Genomic DNA, 17,947 nt, shown 5'->3' on the forward strand with positions numbered 1-17,947 from the left:
TTGCTGTTTAGAATGTAAAGGCAACTTATATTTTCTTTCATTTCCAAATATATTCTCTCTTCGTATTCCTTGTAGATTGACCTTTCTTTTTCTTATTGAATGAAAATAAATTAAAGATGGAAGAAATTGCCTAGATATTTAATCTACTTCCTTATTCTATAGATGAGAAAACTGATGCTCTGGAATGTTATACTATTTGCCTGAAGCTATTTAATGGCAGAATTAGAACCCCAAGTCTCATGATTTACATTTGAGTGATTTTCCACCTCAGATATCTCCAGATTATTAGGAGTTTCTTGAGATAAAGATTGGAGAAGAAATGATCAAAATAGCTAAATTTAGTGGGCACATGGAAAAACTTTTCTTATTGTCGGGGGGGTGGTGATGTGATGATTTGGGATATTGGGATTGACATATATACACTAATATGTATAAAATAGATAACTAATAAGAACCTGCTATATAAAAAATTTTTTAAAACTTATTCTCAAACAGTTATTCTAGGGGAACCATTTTTGTGCCTCATTTTCTGAGAAGTACAATAAGGAAAGTAGGAAAACATAAAAATTGTGTAAATTAGATATGTAGAAACATTTAGTGACTGATCCTTTCTTTTTCCTGAGAAATGAGGATGGAGAGAGGAAAGAAAAAATGTAATGGTTGAATTATGCCTTATTATTCTACTGTGTTGTTTTTCTTTGCCTTTTTGGTAAATCCAGGGAGTCCTCACCTATTTAATAACAGCACAGTAGATAGAAACAGACACTACTCTTCAGGTTAGATGAAGGAATAACTGATGTTCTTTCACTGTCAAAATACTTAACCCCGATTTCAGTTGCTTTCCACCCATTTTTCCTCCAGTGTTAATATAGGTATCACAGATTTTTTACAGGAGCACAGAGAGGACATTTATACAGTTTGGAGGACAGTTTGGGATCAGGGAATATACCCTAAAAGGGGTGACACTTGAGATTTTAAAGAAGGAATAGAAGCCAGATTACAGGGCAGTTTAGGGACATTCTAGAGAGGTTACAGCATGAGCCAGAGCATGAAAGGAAAAACAGCAGAAAGTGAAGTACAAACATGATTACGTTTTAGAGAGCTTAAAATGTGAAGCAAAAATGATAGGAGGTGAAGCTAGAGGAGGGCAGATCAAAAAATATACCATGTGAAAGAGCTTACACTTAATCCGCTAGGCAGTAGGGAGCTCTTAATGGATTTTTTTTTTTTTAATGGATTTTTTTTAAATGGGGAAGGAAGAGAGTCAGATACTGATTTTAGGTAGTTTAGTCTAATGGCTTTGTAAAGAATGGTTATATTAGTTATCTATGAATGCATAAGAACTTAACACAAAAACCTCGTAGCTGAAATAACACACATTGTTATCTTTGCCTTGGTTCCGGAACCTGAGTGTGGCTAACTGGGCTGTGGCTCAGGGTCTCTAACAAGTTAACAGTCAAGGTGTCAGCCAGCTACAGTCATTCCAGTGCTCATCTGGAGGAGAATCCGCTTCCAAGCTCACTGAAGTGGTTGTTGACAGTATTGAGTTTCTTTTGGGCTGTTGGACTGAGGGTCTCAGTTCCTCTCCAGAAGCATCTCTCAGTTCCTTGCCCTGGGCCTCTCCATAGGACAGCTCATAGCGTGTCAGCTTTGAGCAAGCAAGTGAGAGAGCAAGAGAGGAGGGTGAACAAGATGGAAGCCAGAGTACTTTAATTTAGAATTGACATCTTGTCACTTTTGCCATACTTTACTCATTAGGAGCAAGTCACTAGATCCAGCCCCACACTCGAGGGGAAGGGATTACACGAGAGCATGAACGCTAGGGAGGCAGGGGTCATTGGGATCCATCTTTAAAGCTGCCTATCACAGCAGACTTAAGGAAATAAGACTAGAGGTAACGGGACCATTTAGGAGGCTGTTGTAATAATCCAAGTGAAGTGATATGGAGATTACTGTAGACATATGTAATAGAATGACAGGGAGGGGATGGAGTTTAGAAGTGTTTAGAATGTTAAGTCATGAGAACTTGGCGATTTAGAGCATGAGAGTTTTAAGGGAGAAGAAGCAATTAAAGGTGGCATCCAATTATTCTTGGCTCGTAAATCACTATCTGACTGAAGAATAATTTCATCTGAATGTGACTTAAACTCCTGTCTACATTGAGCTTTTATATTCATTACTGCTATTCTCTCCACACTTTTAGTTTTCTAAGCTTGCCCTTGGTGTTGCTTCCCTGGACACCAGTTTCTAAATATCTCAATATCTCTCAGTATCTGTTTAATTTTCCTATTTGTTTCTCTTCCTGTTTTTACCCTCCCTATCCAAATACTTATCACTGTACACAAAGTATGGAACAGTCTCCTAATTTCTTCCCTGGGGCCTTTCCTTTCTTTAATCTAGATTCTAAAACGTCTAATATCTATGCATTTATCATTCATTTAACCAACAAGTATTTATTGTGGGCCCACTTTGTGACCAGCACTTTACTAGGCCTCCTTGGGAATATAACAGTGAACAAGACAAGCATTGTCCCTGTTCCTTTGTGTCTTCATTAATATCTTCTCTTTCTTTTCTGTCTGTCAGAAGTACTACTAATCTTTTAAGGTACACTTCACCTTCTACCTTCCTTAAAAGGTATATGTTTTGTTTTGTTTTGTTTTTATCTCTGTCTCCTATAGCTATAATCAGGAGGGGTTTTACTCTAGAAATATTGAGATACTACAAGTTTAAAAGAAAGAACTGGCTTAAGCTATTAAGTGTAATGAAGCTATTCTTGACCTTCCCTCTCAGTCTGCTTCAAGCAATAGAGCAGTGCCTCACCCCCTGACTCATTGGACTCCCCCTGGAGAGCTTTTTAAAAACATAGATGCCTCAACTCTCCCTCAGAGGTTCTCATTCAATATGTTAGAAATGACAACAAACAAGACTCTAAGGTGAATTTGATATGTAGCTGGTTTAGAAAACTATTGCATTAGAGTCAGCCTCACCATTACACTATTAATTGCTTTGTGTGCATTTAACCATCCAAGTAGCCTAAAGCCATAATTTCCAAATACTGGTTGAGGACTAATTACATCAGTTCATACAGACCTTGGGGCCCTATCACAAGAGGTGCTGATTCACTAGATCTGTGGTTATATCCAGGCTTCTATTTTTTTTAATAATCAGTGAAGACTGATATATAATCGGGTTGGAAAAACACTGGACAAATGAACTTAATATGCTGTATTAATTTTTTTTGTATTTTCCTTAACAGTATTCTTCAGATAAATGAATGTAAATATTTGACAAACGTTAAGGACCAGTTGGCCATGATATGCTTTATAGATTATCCTTGAAGATTCTAGCCATTTGAAGTCATATTATAAATGATAGTTGAACGACTGCTGTGTTTAAATTTTAGATGCTCCAGTATTATTCAGTGGCGTGTTTATTGTTTCATACATTGATACATTTCATTTAGCTCTTTTACTTTAAAGAATAACTCATTTGTCCCATGAAAAATTTGGAGCAATGGCTGGATTCTTTTTCCTCATATTATTCTGACAAATCTTTGTTATATTCTATTGGTAGGTATATTATTACTTTCTTGCAGGATGGGATTGTCAGAATGTGGCTTTAATAAGTTTGATGTCTTCCTTTTCTATAGTGTTATTCCTCTTTTAAGAGAGTCTGTTGGAATATTAATGCAGCGAACTCCTCCCCTTTTGGAAAATACTCTCCCTCAGTGCTATCAGAGGGTAAGTTTCAAAGCTTCCAAACCATTGGGTTTTGGTTGTTTCCAAGCTGTTAGGGGTTATAACTTTTATAAATATGGGTAGCATGTGTGTATAATTTAGTATTTCTGCCAAGACTGAATGCTGACCATGAATGCCATTTATATGAACCAGAATAAAATCATTGGAAAATATTGAGCTTCACTAAAGAAAATGTGGTAGAAGTTGTCCTCATCTAGAAATCAAGCAGCTCTTTTAAAATATAAATATAAATAGCAGATGATATAAGCATTTCTTCAGCATAGATTTTGTGAGCTCCCCTTTTATGCCATATATTCTTCTAAGGTATTAGGGGTGTAATGGTAAATAAGGTAGTCAGGGTCTATCAAAGAATTTATGGTCTGGTGGGAAAGCACAGGCACTAAACAATAAATAAATAAGAAAATATCAGTGATGATTACTATAATAGAAATAAAACAAAGTCATGTGAGACATGGATGGCTATGTCAGATTTATCCAGGAAGGATATTCAAGGAAATTGAAATCTTGTTGACAAGAAGGAGCCAGACATGAACATCTTGGAGAAGAGTGTTCCAAGCAAAGGAAAATGCTAATGTGAAAAGTTCTATGACTGGAACTAATTTAGTGTGTTTGAAAAACAGGAAAAAAAAAAGCCATTGTGGCTGAAGCATAATAAAGGGAAGAGTGGCTGGAAAGGCTGGGGAGAATGGCAGAGACAGATCATATAGAGGTTTTGGTCTTACTAGGAGGTTTAGATTTAATTCTATTCACTGGGAAGCATTAGTAAGCTTTTAGGCAGATAGGGTGTCACAAAATGTAAGTTTTTAAAAGCTTATTCTGCTTGCTATTAGAGAATAAACTCTAGGGAGAATGAAAGCAAAGAAAACCAGTTAAGAGGCTGTTCTAATCTGAAAAATCATGGCCTGGACTACAGTGGTAGAAGTGAAAATGGAGCTAAGTAGATATTTTGGATAAGTTTTTGGAGATGGATTATATTAGCAGAAGGGAGAAAAAGTGTTGAATCGCAACTAGGTAGATGCTAATACCATTTGTTGAGGTTGATGCAGGTGTGAGGGTGGAAAATCCTCCCAAATCAAGAGTTCTATTCTGGATATGTTAAAAATGAAATGCCTACTGTACATCTAGGGGAAATGTCACTCAAGTGGTTGGATATGCAAATCTGGAGTTTTAGGGACTGATGAGAACTAGGGGGAGTTTGAGTCATCAGTATATGACTAGCATTTAAAACATTAGGATTATGTGAGGTTACCTTGGGAGGATTAAGCTCTAACCTTTAGGTCAAGCTTCCACTCCAGATTTAGAGCACAGGCAGGAAAGCCAGGAATGGGAGCTGGAAAACCCAGAAGAAGTTGAAGGAGGAAGTAATCAACGGTGCCAAATATTTCTGTGAGGCAATTACAGTAGGAACAGAGAAGTGACCATTGATTGGGATCATGAACAGCATTAATGGCCTTGATAAAAGCATTTTCAGTAGAGTTTGGAGAAAGCATGATAATAGTAGATTAAGGAGAAAATGAATTGGGGAGGTAGAGATAGTGGTTACAGTCAACTTTTTTTAAGAAGTGTTGTTAAAGGGAACAAAGAAATGAGCTGATAGCTTGGCTGTAGATACAGTAACAGTGGTGAGGGAATTTGTTTTTAAAATAAGATGTTTTAAAACAGCATCCCATAGAACTTTCCCCAATAATGGAGATGTTCAATAATCTACATTTCCCAGTATGGAAGTCACAAGGAACACGTGGCTGTTGAGCACTTGAAGCTTAATAATTTGAGCTATAGCGCAACTAATTTTTAAACTTCATTTCATTTTCATATATTTAGTCACATGTGTTTAGTGACTTCTGTATTACACAGTGCAGTTCTGGAGCCTGTGTGTTACAGGAAGAAATTGATGGTATGGTAGTGAAGCAGGTTACTTCACTACCTGCTGAAGGAATGAAGGTCTTGAGAAGGTGAAAAAGGAGAGAACCCAAAGCACTATGGAGGAATTAATTGTAGATAGGAGCCAGGGGTACTGTATCCCCCAAGGGAAGACAGAAAGTGCTGAAAGAGGTGAGGGCTGACTGGTGGATTCGGTGGTGCAGGATAAGGGATTTTCTGTGTGCTTCTATTTTCTCTTTGATTTACAGGGCAGAGTAATCATGCAGAGAAATTAGAAGACCAGAGGAGAAAAGAGAAGGTATAGAATAGTCCTTTTTGAGGTAGGGAAAGTGAAGTGCTGCCCATTTGACATTTGTGGTTTTATGATTTTAAGGTAGGACCAGTCAGCATAGTTGTGGAAGAGAAAGGGGCAATTTATTGAACGCCTACTCTAAGCTGGTCCCTATATTAAGTGATTTACATATATTGTTTCTTTTCTTCACATTAACCATACAGGGTAAGTTTCATCTTCCTTTCCCTAGGAAAATTGAGTAAAATTGATGTTTGAGGATTTAAGTAACTCATCTAAAGTCACAGATGGTAGTGGCTGAATCTGGATTTGAATCCATATCATTCTGGCTTTAAAAGCTCATGCTCTTTTTGTTAAACCACACGGTCCGAGCAGGAAGAGCGACACAGATTTTCATCTGTAGCTACACTTTCCCCACTTTTTTTAATTCGAGTAAAGTTAATGCCAGTTTCTATAAGACTCATTCCTTAACTTATGCTTTAGGATAACTGCAGGAATGTGCTTGTACTGCTATATCTATGGAGGTAGAAGAAATCTGTTCAATCAGGGTGTTGTTTCCCTAGCAGTATACCATTTCCATTTAGAAAAGTGTGGAGGGATATCAGGTTCAAACCACTGTGTCATCAGAGTCCTGAAAGAGGAAGAGGAAGTGCACCTTGACCTCTTTCCCTAGTAAAAGCAGTTTTTTTAAAGGGCACAATGGTTATTGTCTCACATTTCCCACCAAGTGTCTTGGAGCTTATAGAAAGTGATCCTACAACAAATTCTGATAAAAATAAATATTTTTGATAAATATAAGTTCAACTTTTTCTTAATTGACAGCCCAAATAGATTACTTAAGAATCAGGGAATCTCAGAATTCAAAAAGATCTTATTATTCATTTGGCCCAGACTTCTATCTGTTGGAAGAATCTCCTTTGCGACATTCAGTTGGTCATTCGGCTTCTTGACTATTTCCAGGCATCGGTAGTTAGCCCCTTCACTGAGTAACCTCTTTCTCTTTTAAATTGCTGTAATTGTTATAAAGATCTTTTTAACTTCTGGTTTCTGATCTTAGTTCATCTCCTCTAGATCTATACAGAGATATTGAACAATAGCGGTGATTTGGACATCTTTGTAAAGATTTTCCTGATCTTCAAGGGAATACATCTAACGTTTTTTCCTTAAGCGTTTTCTGTACGTTTTGGGTAGATAGCTTTTATTAAGTTAAGGAAGTGTCCTTCCAATCATAAATAGGGGTTGAATTTTATTAAATAATTGTAATGCTTTTATTGAAATGACTATGTGGTTTTTCTCCTTTGCTTCACTAATTGAAGAATAAGAGTAATAGAGTTTCTGATGTTTAATCTTTCCCTCTTGGGATAAACCTAACGTAGTCATGATATGTTATTTTTTAATATACTGTTGGAGTTAGCTTATTTAATTCATAAGAGAAATTAGCTTATGATTTATTGTCTTTATCTGGTTGGGGATCAAGATTATTTCTTATATGAGATAGCACCTCTTTTTTATTTTCTGGCAAAACTAAGAGGTTATGTTAAGTTTCTTTGAAAGTCTGCCCTCTGGGACTGGGGGTTGGGGGGGCTTTATGAAAGAGAACTTTTATTACCTTTTCAGTTTTTAATGGCCCTTTTATATCTTCTGGTTTTTTCTTATATTACAGCATTTTCTGTATTTCCAGAAATTTATTCATTTTTGTCTAGATTTTTGAAATTGTGTTTTTTGTTTTTGCTTTTCTGATTTTATTATTTATTTTTTCCAGCTTTAGTGAGGTAAAATTGATAAATGAAAATTATGTATATTTAAAGTGTACAATATGTTGTTTTGATATACATGTACATTGTGAAATGACCATGGAACACTTCATGAATTTGCATGTCATTCTTGCACAAGGGCCATGTTAATCTTCTCTGATCGTTCTCATTTTAGTATATGTGTTACCAAAGCAAACACCAAAATTGAATTTATATTCATTTTATATACATACATGTACCATTTACTGAGCAATTACTTGGGCCAGGCTTAGGTCCTTACAGTTTTAGGTGCTGAGGATACAAAACATAAAAATCGAAAATAAATCCCTGCCTTTATTGAGCTTGCGTTCTGCCAGAGGAGACAGGCAAGAAACAATATAAATAACATAGTAATGTAGTGTGCGACATTATATGCTGAAAAGTAAAACAAACCAGAGAAATGTAAAAATAAAAGCATTGTAGTTTTACATAGAATAACAGTAGAAGGGCCTCCTGAGAAGATGGCATTTGAGTCAAGACCCAAACAAAGTAGGCCAGGCAGAAATCTGGAAGGAAAGACACTCCAGGCAGAGGGAATAGCAAATGCCCTGGGACAGGAGTGTGCCTGACTTTTCAGAGTGGTGAGGAGGCTTCTGTAGCTGAGGAAGAGGGAGCAAGGGGAGGAGTAGTAGGAGATGAGGTAAATAAGGTAAATAACAAGGGGCCACATGACGTGGGTCCATGTAAGTCATTGTGAAAGCACTGGTTTTTGTTCAGAGTAAGGTGGGAATCTACTGGAGGATTCTGAACAGAGTGAAAGCATCTGATCTAAAGTAACAGATTCTTACTTGGGCTACTGTTTTGAGAATAGATGAAGAGGTGCAAGGCTAGAAATAGAGAGACCAGTTAATAAGTTATTATAATAATCCAAACTAAAGTGGCTTCAACTAGCCTGGCAGCAGTAGAGGTGGTGAGAAGTGTTTGGATTCTACTCAGCTGTAGTATTTTGTACACTCACATATTGATACATTCATATAGTATTCCGTTTTATAGTTTTTAAAATCTGTTGTTTGTAGTTCTTTTCCTTTTTCATTTTGTACTTTGTTTAATTGCATGTTCATTTATTTTATTTTTTTACCTCCATCAGAGTTTGTCTTGCCAGTGGTTGTCAACCTAAGGGTGTGGAACACTTAAGGAGCCACTGGAAAAACTTTGAGACATCCCTCCCTTTTCTGGTTGTCACATGAGTTGGGGAAGGGTATATGTTGGCATGTAGTTCCCTGGGTCCTGGGGATGCAAAGATCCTGTAGTTTCTGACACTTGTACACGATGAAGAATCATCCTGTCTAAAACATGCCCCCATTACGTACGAAACACTGACTCTAGCTTGTTAATCTTTTCAGAGAACTAGTTTTTTGATATTGTGAACTCTGTCATTTCTAAATTTGTGGATCATTGATTTCCATCCTTTATTTCCTTCCTTTTTATTTCTTAAGTTGACTTTTTTGTTTTTTTCCTAATTTCTTAGCTCATTTGTATTTATATTTGTCTTCTGATCGATGTACAGTTGACCCTTGAACGACACAGGTTTGAACTGCACGTTCTACTTATACATGGATATTTTTCAACAGTAAATAGCCACAGTACTACATGATCCATGGTTGGTTGCATCCTCAGATTTTTGACTGAGAAGAGGGCTGGCATCCCTAATCCCTGTGCTGTTCTCGGGTCAACTGTATTTGAAAATGTAAATTTCACTTAGGTGCTCTCTTAGCTGTGCCCCACAAATTTTGATATGTGCTCATTTATATTTCCCAAACACCTGTCATGGTACCAGCACATAGTAAGTACCCAGTAGGTATTTGTTAATCAATGCAAGCCACCCCCCCGCCACACCAGGCCACTTTTTTCATTAGAGAGTAGAATCCATGTTTACTGATGTGTTGCATGATTTAAGTTGGGTGTACTTAAACTTGAGTTCATGTTAATATGTGCTCTTTATATTTTAGGTGCAGCAGTTGCAAGGAGTTTACAGTTTACAAGAACAGCATTTCTGGACCTTATGTTCTGATGTTTATGTTGGGACCTTGAAATTAGTAGTAGCACCTGATGCTGATGCCAGGTGGATTTTAAGCCAAACACATAATATTTTTACTCAGGTATGATTTTTTTACTAACTTCTTTTAAGGGTCTAGGAATTTATTGTATCTACTAGTCTTAAAAAGATTTACTATTTAACATATTGAATATATATATACTACACTGTGAGGTAAGTGTGAAAGTTTTTTTTCAACCACAGAGTCAAATTTGGGAGATCCTTACTTTAGTGAATACTGTTAATGAAGATAGTCCTGTTTACTCGTTGTTGTACTGATTTGAGCTCCTTTAAGAAAAAGTAGATTCTCCCTTACTGTACACTCCTTATAAGACATGTTATATGATATTTGAAGCTAGGAATTCTAAGGTAGCATTTGGAATAAGAATAATGTCTGGTCAGTGGCGTTGGCTAAAAGCAAACTATGTTAACATTTTTGTTGATAGCAAAGCCATCTCTACTTCTGTGTCATTTAATGGCTTAATATGCTGTTGAGGTTTTCTTAATTCTGTATATGGAATCACGAATTAGTCAGTGCATGACTGCAACCAAATTATATCAGGTAATGTTTATGCCATCATGAGTTGACATAGTCAGTGACTGATAAAGTAAAAGTGATTACTAGGTTATTCTGTATATACTGGGAGAATAAGAACATCATGTCAAGAATATCTGAAGAGAGAGACCACAGATTTTTTTTTTTTTTTGGTCTAGCTTGCTGGAAATATTTGGCAAAAAATCTAGATGTTGACACTGCTTCCAAAATTATCTAACACATAAATCTAATGAGGAAACTGATTCCATGCCTTAAAAATCTGTGCTTCAGTGTTCATTGAAGCACTATTTCCAATAGCCAGGACATGCAAGCAACCTAAGTGCCCATCGACAGATGAATGGGTAAAGAAGATGTGGCACATACATACAATGGAATATTCCTCAGCCATAAAAAGAAACGAAATTGAGTTATTTGTAGTGAGGTGGGTGGACCTAGAATCTGTCATACAGAGTGAAGCAAGTCAGAAAGAGAAAAACAAATACTGTATGCTAACACATATTTATGGAATCTAAAAAAAAAATGGTTCTGAAGAACCTAGGGGCAGGACAGGAATAAAGACGCAGACATAGAGAATGGACTTGAGGACAAGGGGAGGGGGAAGGGTAAGCTGGGACGAAGTGAGAGAGTAGCGTTGACATATATACACTACCAAATGTAAAACAGATAGCTAGTGGGAAGCAGCCGCATTGCACAGGGAGATCAGCTCGGTGCTTTGTAACCACCTAGAGGGGTTGGATAGGGAGGGTGGGAGGGAGACGCAAGAGGGAGGGGATTTGGGGATATATGTATACGTATAGCTGATTCACTTTGTTATACAGCAGAAACTAACACAACATTGTAAAGCAATTATACTCCAATAAAGATGTTAAAAAAAAAAAAAATCTGTGCTTAAAAACTGACCCAGCCCTCCTGATGTGATGCAGTGGGAAGTACACAGCATGACCTGTGTGGCACTCTTGCCAGAAATAGTTAATGTGAATCCCGTCACCTTGTGGACTGTTACCCTGGATTCTTAAGAAGTGTCAGTGTCATGAAAGGAAAAAAAGGAACAATGGAGGATTCTTCTAGATTAGAGGAGACTTCACAATTAAATGCCGTGTGTGGCCCTTGATTGGATCTTGGACTGGGGAGAAACAGCCACAGAGGAAACTATTGGGTAATTAGAATATGGACCACACAATAGCTCATATAATTGTGTAGGTGTTAAACTTCTTGGGTACGATAATGGTATTGTGGTTATAGAAGAATGCTTGTATTCTTAGGAGATACATGCTGAAGGCTTTAGTGGCAAAGTATCAGGATGTCTAATTTTCAAATGTTTCAGCAAAAGTAAAAAGGATTATAAATAAATACATATATAGAGAAATAAGGCAAATGTGGCAAAATGTTTGCGATTGGTTTATACAGGTGATGGGTAGATATGCATTTATGGTGCTATTCTTTTGACTTTAAGCCTTTTCAAAATAAAAAGTTAAAAAATAAAAGTTTGGTGGCTCCTCATTGCCACCAGGATAAAGCCCAAACTTTCTAGCATGACACAATTAACTTTTCAAGCCTCTCTCCTACTATTATTCATTGCCATGTACTTCATACGCCAGCCCCACCAGACTATTTACTTACCTGTGTGAGACAAAAATCCTACTCTAATGTAAAGGTCCAATTCAATTGTTACTTTCTCTCTGAAGCCTTAAAGACCCTTCTAAGCATCATATAGATAGAGAAAGAGAGAGGGACAGACTGACAGTTTAAATTCAGGACCTTAGCATAAATTAAACGATCTCTTCTCTAATAGAGGTGTATGGTTATGTTCCTTTGGAATAATTAATGAAATAATCTTATAATGTAGGCAACAGCCAGACGTCCTCTACTACAAAACAATATGCTGGTACCACTTATTTACTCTAGACATTTAAGAACTGTCTTTTCTTAACAGACATTATAAGAAGTCTGTACCACCACGAGTTTCATAATGCAGCACGCAAAACCTTCACAACATGTCTGAATCCTTCTCACACCTCCTCCCTTTTTCAGAGGCAAAAAGGAGAACATGACTAGCAACAACCTTGCTTTTCACTGCCATTTCTAGGTCATTATTCTCTCCTTCAGTCTCGATTTTCTCCTAGTTATACCATGTCCTTCCACCCTCACAGTCTGAGCTTCTGTCCACCTCTAGGATACCTCATACTGTCCGAAGACTTTGGCACTTAAGTCACTTAATTTTCCCTCTGAGAAGGAATGCAATTTATAGGTTTAGAAATGTGTGAGCAGCTGTGTCTGTGCTTAGAACTGCTGAAGTTGTAATTGAAGTAGGTGGAGGGAGGTTCTTCTGGTAACCTTAGAAATCTTGGCTTTTAAAATGGCTGAAGTTGAAAGTTTACTCAGCTGCCTCTTTGGTTTTGGAAACTGTATTTGGGTTTTGAAAATTTTAAGCTCTAAAACATATTTTAAGCCTTTTTATCAGCTAAGGTCAAGCACACTTGATTTCATTCCTTGCAGAGACTAGGGACTCTCTTAGGCTTGCAGTGAAAATGGTTCAACACATTTTTCCCAGCAGGCAGAGAGAAGTCATCCTTCTCATGATTTTCATTCCATACATTTAATGATTGTAAAGTTGTTTTGTGATAGTTGTTTTGGTTCTGACGTATGCAAAACTGAAGTTTTTTATTAATTTATTTTCCTTTACTGCTTATGCCCTAGTCATGCATATTCATTATGCTATGAGTATATCCAATACCTTGCAGTAACATTTGCAATTCATGAAATGAAATTTAAATTTTTTTACGTTTTTTAAAAATTTTAAATTATATCTTAATCATAGATTTTACTTATCAAAAGTAGTAAAGATCAAATTGCTCCATTTTTAAGAAAAAAATTACACTAATCCTTTAAGTACATTTCTTGTAGAAAGACTTGAAATACTGGTGGCCTTAGTTCCAAAAGACCAAAAGAAGGATTTTCTCAATACTTTGTGGTTCTATGACATTTTAATGTATTTTTCTTATAGTTGATCTTAAATTGGAATTAAAATTTTTTTCTTTTGGTTAAAAAGTTGTTCTTGTTAAAATTTATATGGGGTTAGCTTTGAAAAGGTTAACATAAGTTTGAGAATTATAACATTTTGTTTTGTTTTTAAAACTATAAGCTTTGCAACTGTTTTGGAACTGTACATTAAGCATGTCTTTTTATTCTCATGTTCCATAGTTATCACTTAATCATGAATGGCTAAGGCAGTTGGCTTGCTATCACGAATATAGAGCAATACTAGTGAATTGGTAGAAGTCTCTTCAGTACTTTGATTCCTTTGGGATTATTAGTTAAGTGATAATCCAGTTTTTAAACTACAGGGTTTTTTATTGACATAGAAAAAGTCCCTCTCCTTTCCACCGCGTGCACTAACTTTTTAAAAATGATTTATCATTTGGGAACAGATGAAATAGAAAATTTATTATTTATGTTTAGTATATGAACAGGAAGTGGATGTGGGATACTGGATGAGGAAGGCAATTTATCATTTATGTTTCTTGTTTTAAACTGGCTGATATCATCTGTTAATTTTTTTAATACACTTTGGTTAGAAATAAAGTTTGAAGAAAAATCTAGAATATGCTTGGGTTCATTACCCTCCTCAGTTCCACACAGCAGAAAAGACAATCAAGGCTAATGCATATTATTTGCTCCTTGATAGAAATTGTACCTTGATATCTTCCATCTTCTCTTCTGCCTGTTTCTGTTATACCTATTAAGTCCTGAACCCCTGGCTTCCTGCTTCAGCTTTCTGTGCTCTATTTTCTTGCCTCAAAATAGAAGTTAACACTGATCGCCAGGAAGGAACCAAAAAGCCTCCTCACTAACCCAGATGGGAGTTCCCCCAGATTCAGGACCTCCCACCTGCACCGCTGTCCTGCCTGCGCGATCCCTTCCTGTCTCTGACAGTAGGGAATAGGAGAAGCTCTCTGTGCCTTTCCGGGTGGCTAGCTAGTTTTCCACCCTTCCTGTTTGTAGGGAATTTTAATCTTTTATAATGATTGATTAGTTTTAATTAATCCACAGGGGTTAAGTGTCCATTGGTTGATGGTGGTGGAAATAATAACAGCAGCAGCAGCTAGCCTTATTGAGAGCCCACCACATGCCAGGCACTGCGATAGACACCTAACATATTAATCTACCTGCAGCACAGGTGGGGTATTCTCCCCAGTTTACAGAAAAAGGAACCCAGACCCAAGTTATTGTTCATGACTTGTAATTTCATCATATTAAGTCACTATTTCACGAATTCTGAGATGATTCAGTTTTCACATGGAAGAGTAAGGCAGTTTTTCAAGAATTCATTTTTAAGGGATAAAGACTAATATTCTACATTGAGTCAAAAATTAAAGTAGAGGGCTTCCCTGGTGGCCCAGTGGTTGAGGGTCCGCCTGCCGATGCAGGGGACGCAGGTTCGTGCCCCGGTCCGGGAAGATCCCACATGCCGCGGCACGGCTGGGCCCGTGAGCCATGGCTGCTGGGCCTGCGCATCTGGAGCCTGTGCTCCGCAATGGGAGAGGCCACAGCAGTGAGAGGCCCGCGTACAGCAAAAAAAAAAAAAAAGTAGAAAGTTTCTGCAGTTTTTGAGAATTGGTAGAGAAATACAAACAACCCAGTAATTTTCTTTAGCCGTATTCTTGTTTATTTTTCTAAATTTTTACTGCTGATTTGTCTTCCTTTCCACAACGAGTATTTATGGAGAGTATTCTAAGTCTATGATTTCAGGTTAACACTTATTTTCTTAGAAGCATGGATGTTAAAAATAACTAGCTGTCTTTCCAACTTAAAAAAGTGTTAACTGAATTACGGTTTATACATGATTCTCAGGATATAAGACACAAGTATTCTAGGGTTTTCACTTTTTTTGAGGACAACCCTCAGCCGGCTTTAGTGTCATCCCAGCGGTAGGTAGAATATTTAATGGCACTGGGCACTGTTTTGATCTGCTGGAGTATTTGTCATGTCTTTGTCGTGTGGATAAACTGTAAAGAAAACCTAGTTTGCATTCAGGAAGTAGGTGACTTCCTAAAGGAGTCTTTGGAAATTCCACTTTTTTTCTCTACATTGAAGGAAATTGAGAAAGGAAAATGGGAAGCTGGAAGACTTAAAGGTGTTCCCATCCAGCCAGATGGATGAAACAAAATGACTTTTTCTGTTAGACTGGGCTTTTGTGTAAAGCAGTAGGCCCTCTGGGGAAAGATATCAGCTTGAGTAATTAACTTGTGATTATGCAAAGATCAATTTACCTAGCCTCTTTGTTTTTCCTCTTTCTTTTTTATTGCCTTGGGCTACCTCATTTCTTATTACTATCTTCACTGTATATGGGGGGGGGCGGTTAGGAAAGTGGCAGAGATAATAATGGGAGCCCAACTTACCTTGTCCATTTTTCTTTCATTAACAATTTTGTTAAAGAGAAAAGAAATTAAGCCAGTTTATTTGGGCAATAGTTGTTTTCTCCTAAGGTTAGATACACAAGAATTTTGCAGAAGGGCTCCTAAGTACAGTTATTACGGGGCCCATCTGGGTTGAGTAAATCAAATATAATCAACCATAATAATTTGTTTTTTATAGCATGTAAGAATCCTTTCTTGTATATTCACATATGATCCTTACAATAGTGCCTGATATGTAGCAAGGATTTATCAAATGTTTGTCAAATACTGGATGAATATATAACTTTTTTGTGAGATAAGTAGGATTGGTATTTATCAACACTTTTAAAATTAGGAAAACTGAGATTCTGTTTCAGTTTTTAGCTTAAAATCATACAGATGTTAAGTTCTATCTTTTTTCTGCCACAAAACTCTTTGAGTGCGTGCAATTCAATGTATTTTCAGAGAACTTTAACTTTACCACAGCAAGGATTTTTCTTTTCTTTCTTTCTTTTTCTTTTTTTTTAATGAGGCAAAAACGCTAGCATGTTTTCTGTGCTGGAAAGCTACTGGGGTCTTTTCCAGCTTTTTACTCCACTAGAGCAGCTCCTGACTCCTTAGACATTCATTAGTGCTGGGCAGAGCCCTCCAACTGGAATGCTAGAAGAAAAGCCATGGTAGAAAGTAATGCTTTCAGGAGCCCAGAAATTCCTGGGAGAAGGTAGTGTTATTATTTTATCCCCCACTCCGGCTTTTCTTTCTCTTAGATGTTCCACTTTACTCTTCATTCTATGTTGCTGACAAGAAAGTGCTTAATTGTAACCGATTGTATGCTTTAATCTTTAAAAATTGTTTTTTATTTGAAAGAAGGAAATTAATAGAATTTCAGTTCATCCAACATGTATTTATTGATCATTTACTGTGTGCTGGGCACTACTTGAGGTTCTGGGAGTCAGCAGCAAAAGACAGGACAAAGTCCTTTTATCTTGGACATTATCATTGGAGAGTAACAATCAACAGCATCACAGCAAATAAGTTTTATGATATATTAGAAAGTGATGTGTTATAGATAGGGAGAGCAGGGTAGGGAGACGGGGGGGGGGGGGGTGCTGAGGCATTTACCATCTCTTGCACCAAGCTTTGTTTTTGTTTTTTGTTCTTTTGATAGATAGATAGAGATAGATAGATAATATCTATCTCATCATCTCATATTTATTTACTTGCTTGTTTATCATCTCCCCTCCTTCCTAGTTCCCAACAGCTTATAAATTCCATGAGGGCAAGGGTATTTTTTACCTGTTTTGTTGGCTGTTGTATTCCCGGGGGACAGAAGAGGGCCTGGATTCCAATAGATGCACAAAATGTATTTGTTGGATGAATGAATTGAATGCATTTTTTAATAGGGTGGTCAGGATAAGCCTCACTGACATCTGAGTAGAGATATGACAGGAAAGGGAGTATGTCATGTGGCAATCTTGAGGAACATTGTACCAGGCAGAGGGCCCAGTGTGGCTGGAACAGAGTCAACAAAGGGAGAGAAGTAAGAGATGAGATCAGAGAGGTAATAGGGGCCAGATCATGGGAAAGCTTTGAAGGCCATTGTAGGACTCTGGGCTAAGGACTGAGGAAGGTAAGCTGTTGTAGGGTTTGAGTGATGGAGTGACATCACTATAGTTGCTCTGCTGGAAACAGACCAAAGGAGGGCAAAGGTAAAAGAGTGAAAACGAGATCAGAGGCCGTTACAAAATGTAGGCAAGAGATGATAGTGACTTGGGCCAGGGGATAGCAATGGAGGTGATGTAAATTGATCAGATTCTGTATTTGCATTATTTTGAAGGTAAGGCTAATGGGTTGGGTATGAGAGAAAGAAAGGTTTTTAAGTTGCAGCATTGAGGAAGGAATTGAGCCTAAGAAGATATAGGATCAACAGTTTAGAGGGGAGGAAATAGGGATCAATTTGGCTGTGTTTCGATGCTTGTCAGACATCCAAGTAGAACTGTCAGGTAGATGGTAGGTAGGTTCCAGTCTACAAAAGGTGTGAGCATGTAGACGGTACTGAAAGTCTGGATACTGGGTGAGACCATCTAGGGGACAAGTGTCAAAAAAGAAGGGATCTGAGGACTAAGCCTTTGGGTATTTGAGTGTTTAGTATTCAAAGACAGGAGGAAAAACCCACAAAGGAGACTGAGAAAGATTGATAAGTGAGGTAAAAGGGCAACCAGCGAGTATTCTCTGGAAG

At 37.3% G+C, this 17,947-nt stretch overlaps 1 protein-coding gene and 1 non-coding gene across 4 annotated transcripts in view; one reads left to right on the forward strand and one right to left on the reverse strand.

Annotated features, from left to right (window-relative positions):
- Positions 1 to 17,947, forward strand: part of SLC30A7 (solute carrier family 30 member 7) — an 81,655-nt gene that overhangs the window by 56,532 nt on the left and 7,176 nt on the right. For 2 of the 3 annotated variants that reach the window (XM_060026319.1, XM_060026320.1), the window contains 2 exons: positions 3,650 to 3,740; positions 9,671 to 9,820. In XM_060026319.1, the coding sequence (XP_059882302.1) occupies positions 3,650 to 3,740; positions 9,671 to 9,820 (241 nt within the window). The remainder of the gene's footprint in view (positions 1 to 3,649; positions 3,741 to 9,670; positions 9,821 to 17,947) is intronic. The other variant, XR_009521416.1, reaches the window with a different exon arrangement.
- Positions 7,776 to 7,881, reverse strand: LOC132416204 (U6 spliceosomal RNA). Its single transcript, XR_009517488.1, has one exon. It is a non-coding gene; the product is annotated as a U6 spliceosomal RNA (small nuclear RNA).

This window comes from Delphinus delphis, chromosome 1 (genome assembly GCF_949987515.2).
Source record: "Delphinus delphis chromosome 1, mDelDel1.2, whole genome shotgun sequence".
In the NCBI taxonomy this organism is placed as follows: domain Eukaryota; kingdom Metazoa; phylum Chordata; class Mammalia; order Artiodactyla; family Delphinidae; genus Delphinus; species Delphinus delphis.